Source organism: Haliotis rufescens, unplaced genomic scaffold (assembly GCF_023055435.1).
Source record: "Haliotis rufescens isolate VD_foot unplaced genomic scaffold, xgHalRufe1.0.p SCAF_10, whole genome shotgun sequence".
NCBI classification, from domain to species: Eukaryota; Metazoa; Mollusca; class Gastropoda; order Lepetellida; family Haliotidae; genus Haliotis; species Haliotis rufescens.
The window spans coordinates 9968016-9976116 of NW_025963780.1; the positions used below are offsets into that span (position 1 = coordinate 9968016).

The 8101-nt window shown below is 42.6% G+C and overlaps 1 protein-coding gene across 3 annotated transcripts; it reads right to left on the bottom strand.

The window, feature by feature from the left end:
* Positions 1 to 589: 589 nt before the first annotated feature.
* LOC125375735 lies at positions 590 to 7814 on the bottom strand. 3 transcript variants are annotated; one of them, XM_048386753.1, is made up of 2 exons: positions 4020 to 7814; positions 590 to 3850 (listed from the first exon to the last, which is right to left on the bottom strand). In XM_048386753.1, the coding sequence occupies exons 1-2, from the start codon at positions 4142 to 4144 to the stop codon at positions 1783 to 1785; spliced, it is 2193 nt and encodes a 730-aa protein (XP_048242710.1). In that variant the 5' UTR covers positions 4145 to 7814; the 3' UTR covers positions 590 to 1782. The 3 variants fall into 3 exon arrangements, with proteins under 3 accessions (XP_048242710.1, XP_048242709.1, XP_048242708.1); XM_048386752.1 differs by having other exon boundaries at positions 3918 to 7813; XM_048386751.1 differs by having other exon boundaries at positions 3884 to 7813.
* Between the last annotated feature and the right edge of the window lie 287 nt (positions 7815 to 8101).

Here is an 8101-nt window from a genome sequence, read left to right on the forward strand (position 1 = left end):
TGCACGTGTATGTGTGTGGCTGCTTGTACTAGTCAGGACTGATGCCGATTTATAGTGCTAGCTCACTGAGATACCATGCCGCAGTTTAACATGAATACCCCACTCAGACACAGTACACTGACTCCAGCCGACCAGTCCTTGTTTTAGCCCCTTAATGCCGAGCGCCAGACAGGGTAACAACAAGTACAATCTTTTAACGTCTTTTTGTTTGACGCAGCCCGGGATCGAACCCTGGACCTTCCACTCTCCGGGCGGACGCTCTACCACAAGACCACGGAGGCGGTCCATTGAACAGATGGAGCGTGGTTCTATCATACCAAAAGATGGTACTTGTTGTTACCCTCCATGGTGCTCAGCATTGAGGGCACAAAACAAGGACTGGTAGCCACCGAGTCAGTTCGCTGTGTGTGAGGGGGTATCCAGGTTAAAATGCAGCATGGTATCTCAGTGGACTAGCACTATAAAACCGGGACTAGTAGAAGCAGCCACACACACATGTGCAGGCATCTTACAATATAAGTGAAATAATCTTGAATGCAACATTAAATACCCAACACTGCTTACCAGTAATATGAACACAAAACACATGTGATCTCATGAAAACTTTATTTACACATTGGAAGTCTAATTCTAGCAGTTGCACAATGGAACTTGTTTTAAACAGTAGGGCTGTAACAAGTCCCTTCAGCCTCAGTGTTGTAAACCCACAGTCTACAAAACAAATGTCACAAGAAACAGTTTACATTTTATTAAAGGACATGAACCAGTGTTGTCAAACAGATTTCAGTTTAATAGACCAAATCTATTCAATTGTGGGTTGGGTCTCTGGCCACACGTAGGAATACAACTAAACACCAGGGGTATGAAATACTGTATTGCACCATATCACTACATGCTCACCTAGCATATACACGAGCAATGATGTTCAGATGTTTCAGGACACACAATGTTCTGCTTTATCAAAGGGATTTGACAAAACATGACATCAAATGATGCAATAATAATATTTGTTCACAAGAATCCTGATTCTACATTGCAAATTGGTTGCTTTTCCAACAGATGGGTCTTCCTATCTGACATGCTGCTCTACCAACAAAAGCAATGACAGCTCATCATTTCACAGGCAGCCTCTTTTGGCAAGGATGCATTAGTGAAGCCCACCAAGGGTGATGTAGCAGACGGCCCCAAGTCTCCAGGGGGGCAGAATTTGGGTAGCAGCAGTGTGAACTGCATGGGTGTTCTCCCACACTCCATACAGTGTCAACTACTCCACTCTACTAGCAGAGCCACAACTGAGAGTTTTACACCCCTCCCACTGGTCACAAAATCCTGCCTTTAGTAAGTGGAGTGTAGATGCTAGCAGGAATACAACTGATAATTTCTTTACATGATTGTGTATTGGATGGGAATTATTATCCTACATCATAACTCACTGGAACAGTTCACATATAGACATACTGTCACCCAAATTCATTAGTCATTCAAAACATTTCAATACATTGTAAAGTAAAACCTTCTTAAAACATAATTCATCTATTTATTGCTGACTACAGCGACAAAATTGTCAGTCTATAAATGTTTTGATTCTGATAAATGGAATATCTTTAGTTGTTCCTGTTATTCATATAAAATGCTGTGTACATTCAGTCTAATTGGGCTGGCATCAAAACAGTAATAAAATCAGGTAATCAGAACCACAACTACTATTTTCAGCTGGTCCGACATTTTCCCTATTTTAGTACAATTCAAGAAGTTCTATTGATATGGGTCAGACACATACGATCAATACAGTCTACACAGGGTCCCTTGTCTCCTCTGAGAATGGTGTACACAGGGACCCTTGTTTCCTCTGAGAAGGGTGTACACAGGGTCCCTTGTCTCCTCTGAGAAGGGTGTACACAGGGTCCCTTGTCTCCTCTGAGAAGGGTGTACACAGGGTCCCTTGTCTCCTCTGAGAAGGGTGTACACAGGGTCCCTTGTCTCCTCTGAGAAGGGTGTACACAGGGTCCCTTGTTTCCTCTGAGAAGGGTGTACACAGGGTCCCTTGTCTCCTCTGTGAAGGGTGTACACAGGGTCCCTTGTTTCCCCTGAGAAGGGTGTACACAGGGTCCCTTGTTTCCTCTGAGAAGGTGTACACAGGGTCCCTTGTCTCCTCTGAGAAGGGTGTACACAGGGTCCCTTGTCTCCTCTGAGAAGGGTGTACACAGGGTCCCTTGTCTCCTCTGAGAAGGGTGTACACAGGGTCCCTAGTCTCCTCTGAGAAGGGTGTACACAGGGTCCCTTGTTTCCTCTGAGAAGGGTGTACACAGGGTCCCTTGTCTCCTCTGTGAAGGGTGTACACAGGGTCCCTTGTTTCCCCTGAGAAGGGTGTACACAGGGTCCCTTGTTTCCTCTGAGAAGGTGTACACAGGGTCCCTTGTCTCCTCTGAGAAGGGTGTACACAGGGTCCCTTGTCTCCTCTGAGAAGGGTGTACACAGGGTCCCTTGTTTCATCTGAGAAGGGTGTACACAGGGTCCCTTGTCTCCTCTGAGAAGGGTGTACACAGGGTCCCTTGTTTCCCCTGAGAAGGGTGTACACAGGGTCCCTTGTTTCCTCTGAGAAGGTGTACACAGGGTCCCTTGTTTCCTCTGAGAAGGGTGTACACAGGGTACCTTGTTCCCTCTGAGAAGGGTGTACACAGGGTCCCTTGTTTCCCCTGAGAAGGGTGTACACAGGGTCCCTTGTCTCCTCTGAGAAGGGTGTACACAGGGTCCCTTGTTTCCCCTGAGAAGGGTGTACACAGGGTCCCTTGTTCCCCCTGAGAAGGGTGTACACAGGGTCCCTTGTTTCCTCTGAGAAGGGTGTACACAGGGTCCCTTGTCTCCTCTGAGAAGGGTGTACACAGGGTCCCTTGTTTCCTCTGAGAAGGGTGTACACAGGGTCCCTTGTCTCCTCTGAGAAGGGTGTACACAGGGTCCCTTGTTTCCCCTGAGAAGGGTGTACACAGGGTCCCTTGTTCCCTCTGAGAAGGGTGTACACAGGGTCCCTTGTCTCCTCTGAGAAGGGTGTACACAGGGTCCCTTGTCTCCTCTGAGAAGGGTGTACACAGGGTCCCTTTTCCCCTCTGAGAAGGGTGTACACAGGGTCCCTTGTTCCCTCTGAGAAGGGTGTACATAGGGTCCCTTGTCTCCTCTGAGAAGGGTGTACACAGGGTACCTTGTCTCCTCTGAGAAGGGTGTACACAGGGTCCCTTGTCTCCTCTGAGAAGGGTGTACACAGGGTCCCTTGTCTCCTCTGAGAAGGGTGTACACAGGGTCCCTTGTTTCCTCTGAGAAGGGTGTACACAGGGTCCCTTGTCTCCTCTGAGAAGGGTGTACACAGGGTCCCTTGTTTCCCCTGAGAAGGGTGTACACAGGGTCCCTTGTTCCCTCTGAGAAGGGTGTACACAGGGTCCCTTGTCTCCTCTGAGAAGGGTGTACACAGGGTCCCTTGTCTCCTCTGAGAAGGGTGTACACAGGGTCCCTTTTCCCCTCTGAGAAGGGTGTACACAGGGTCCCTTGTTCCCTCTGAGAAGGGTGTACATAGGGTCCCTTGTCTCCTCTGAGAAGGGTGTACACAGGGTACCTTGTCTCCTCTGAGAAGGGTGTACACAGGGTCCCTTGTCTCCTCTGAGAAGGGTGTACACAGGGTCCCTTGTCTCCTCTGAGAAGGGTGTACACAGGGTCCCTTGTCTCCTCTGAGAAGGGTGTACACAGGGACCCTTGTTTCCTCTGAGAAGGGTGTACACAGGGTCCCTTGTCTCCTCTGAGAAGGGTGTACACAGGGTCCCTTGTCTCCTCTGAGAAGGGTGTACACAGGGTCCCTTGTCTCCTCTGAGAAGGGTGTACACAGGGAACAAGTCTCCTCTGAGAAGGGTGTACACAGGGTCCCTTGTTTCCTCTGAGAAGGGTGTACACAGGGTCCCTTGTCTCCTCTGAGAAGGGTGTACACAGGGTCCCTTGTCTCCTCTGAGAAGGGTGTACACAGGGTCCCTTGTTCCCTCTGAGAAGGGTGTACACAGGGTCCCTTGTTTCCCCTGAGAAGGGTGTACACAGGGTCCCTTGTTTCCTCTGAGAAGGGTGTACACAGGGTCCCTTGTCTCCTCTGAGAAGGGTGTACACCCATGAAAACAAACACATTCTGTGCTCACTCACTTTTCCGAGAAACATTGGGGATTCAATTACCAGAGGAAAGATGAAGCAAAACATTTAAACTGTCCGTCGTAAGGATGGGATGATGACAGTACAACCAAAATATTGAGGATTTGCTGTACAATATGTTCTATTGACAAATATATTTAAAATAATAAAAATAAATATTATATACAAGGATAGATAAGCAAGCACCACATCAGATCAGTTAATTCATAAGCAACATTACTCATTCTTTCATCACAGCCGAAACTTATGCTGTGCTGAGACATATCACGTAACTTGTAAAATCATGGACATAATTATATATCTGAGATTTAAAGGATATATTTATCAAAGCATATATTTATTTTACTAAACACTACGCAAGAAATGTTTCCAGGGAATGATATTAATCCAGCTACACTGACATCATGAGTACATCAAGTACAAATGAAATGTTTTCAAAAATAGGAAGTTCTTTTTTTAACTTTTCATTTCATTGAAATGTTTGTTTTCACCCAAACCTCAAAGGATAAACTTTTATAGACCAAGTGATACAGAGGACAGAATATCAGTATCTCTCTTCACCCATTTCCGTGGCAACCCTATTGTTGTGGTATTTGATATGCTTTAGGACTCACTAGAGGCACTTTACAGGTGAGAAGACAGTGGATAGTTCAGATACAGTTCAAGGGATGACAACTGAAGTGCTGATTACTTGTAGCATCATATTTGTCATACCACAGGAACTGGTTATGCAAGGCTATGTTCTGAAGAAATGTAAGAGATTCCTACCACACAAATGTTATGTACCAATCTCATTAAAATCAGACCCCAGTTTTCGCTTCCGCTAAACAAAGATCTGATTCTAATCATGCAATTTCGAAAACTTTAACACAGGGTATTCTAAACGATGGTTACAGGTTTAACGACTGAATCCATACAATCTAGACCATCTATAAGCCATTCCAGAATCTTCTTTTGTTTAGCTCTCAAATTTGTAATCGGGAATTTGTCAAAATAGGTTTCGAAGCGTAGTCGCCAATTTGAAATTAGTGCCGTAAAGCACGAGAAAGCTTCCTCCTGATTGGTCATTCCATTGGTCGGTCAAAGTTCCATAAGGTTGGTCTGACGTGACCCGTAATGGGATGTCCTCAGATCTTTGTTTAGCGGTATAACGAGAACTAAGATCTGATTTTAATGAGATTGGTTATGTACAGATACCAAGTTACCCTATTGACTTGAAAGTCTGAATTTAATTGAGTTGACTGAATATGAGAATCAAATCCAGTGCTCCAAACTCTAACAGAATGTTCAGATATATTACAGATTTGTATTGAAAGAAACTTTTGACTGGACTGAAGTGTAGATAGGATGTAATGATCAGCTAAGTCATGTTAGTAAATAACACACATATGTTCTATACATTCTTAATTATATACCAACACATATAGATCTGCCACCTAGTCCAGTAATGTTACAAGATTACACAGATACCAAGTTCATATGGGCTCATGAAATGGGATACATACAAATATATGTGTGAAGGTTAATATAGATGCTAATTAAACCCCTCTTTGTCGCCTCAGTGTCACTGTGCAATATTCAGAAAACATGTCTTTCCTATATACCTATACTGTCACAAGAAAATGTGTCATTTGACTTGTCCTTACAAGTAGAATGTATACAAACTTCTGAAAATGTTAAATATTGACTGACAAACTAGGAATTGGCTGTCACATGTCCTTATCTGGTTCACAGGATCACAGTTGTCTCCGCGTTAAGAAACAACTTTCAACATCATTGTTCCCTCTCGTCTGTTCATAAATGACTGAAGGGATTTGGTTGCTTTAAGAGTATTAATCTTTTTGTCAATGCCTTATCAGAGATTACATTATACCAAGGAGGAAGACACAGACTTAAGCAGGTCGTATGCTTTTATCCCATTTCTGGAATGGATAGGCTACTGAGTGAGTGAGTTAATATTTAAAGTCACATCTGCAATATTTCAGCCATATAGTGACAGATAAGCTACTCAGCTACTGAGTAACCATGTCTCATAAAAAGAGCGGATCTGGGAACTCACAACCAGGCACGGGCAGCCAAAGACAGCAACGTTTTAACAGTGGCATTGCAGTAAACACCTGTTACCAATGCTTCCAACCACACTTGTAAACATGAGTACACCAATATCTACCAAATTTAAGGCATGCAAGAGACACTTTTGTTTTTGACTTTGTCCACACCAATTTCTAAGTATTGAGCTTAACACAAATCTGCATTCAATTTGCAAAAAAAAACATTTTCTACAAGTCATTTCTGTGTTCAACTGATAATGGGCTTATTGGGAACACTTTGGTTTGTATTTTTATTTAGATTTATTTTCCAAAATACACAAGAAGCATTCACTTCTGTCGGAGAATAGATCAGGTTCATCACATTGCAGTGATCATGCAAAAGAAAAGCACACCAACATAGATAATCACAAAGCAATTTCTTTCAAGTTGGGATCGTTTGCCATTTTCTACAATCATAGGATTTGTGCAGGGACACATCAAACAATACAGCCATTCAGAAACAAACCCCATTCATACAGATTTTCTCAAAAGCAAATGTTTGGTCCATATTTATTGATTTGTATTATTTTCGAAAAGACTCCCTCCAACAAAGACTTCCTAACCTTGATCACAAATACAGAAATAATACTAACTTAGTGAGCCAATTTCCATAGACTGTCAAACCATAGCTTGCATACACATTTCAGTGTGAGAAATTCCATACTTCAGGTGATTGACTTCATATTTGAATGTATGAATAGGATACTCAGCTACTAGTGCAAACTGCTTTCTCTTTTGTACATACAGATGTGCAGAATTGTTTGCTCTGGGCGTTTATTACAGCGACACGGTAGTTGTTGACATAAGTCACTATTTTGTCTTCATTCACTTAGTAGTGTGCTTCGGTCTGTTTTCCCATTCTATTTCTCTTCGGAGCAATAACTAAAATTGCTTTTGTTACACTAAAATATGAATACAAGCTATTAGCTGTAGTTTCAGTGTGCTTGGTGCACTGGCTGTGGTAGATGTTGTATGCTACAGATACTAGCAAGCTTCAAGGCTAAGTAGAACGCTCCTTTCAACAGGTGCAGGTATCTTCCATACACTCTGATTCAATACATGGCCACAATCATCCAGCAACACAACACAGTAACATGTCTGATCTCCAATCTAGCTGGATATAATGTACTGAGAAGAAAAGTATTGATAAAAAGATTTATCAGGGGAACTTTTATTTTAGATATTCATAAAATTCCATAAATTACTGGTACTGTAATTGGTGACCTCCTTCAAATACTAATACACCTTATAGCTAAAATGGATAGAATTATCACTAAACCGCCCGCATGTTATCAGAAATGAGCGGGCCACTGTAACTTGATAATGCCCTTGATAATTATCACGCCCGTTGTTAGGTGATGTCATAGGATAGGGATAGGTGACATCACGTTCAATAGTGATGTCATCTGGTTTGTGCTATGAGGTTTCCATATTTGTAAAAGTGGGTCAGTGACATTCGTATTGATATGCAGTAAATGTTTCAAAACTGATCTTATTGTTTCTTTTTATTTGATAACAAATTCCATTCATTTTAGCTATAATAACGGTAACACTATTTTTCAGGGCATTATCATTTGCAGAAGCCCTCGGTCATCGGGCAGTTAATGGAAGACCTCGGACTTCTGCAAATGATAATGCCCTGAAAAATAGCTTTACCCTTATATTATTCTGATTTTATCCACATCAGGCCTCCCCTTTATGCCTAATTACCAAAGTTAATTAATTTAATTTTAAAAGTATATTGAACAATTTGTTTGTGAATGCATTGGGTACATCCCAACTGTTCCTTGTGGTGCATAACCTTTGTCTGTCCCTACCAGAGATATATTTCA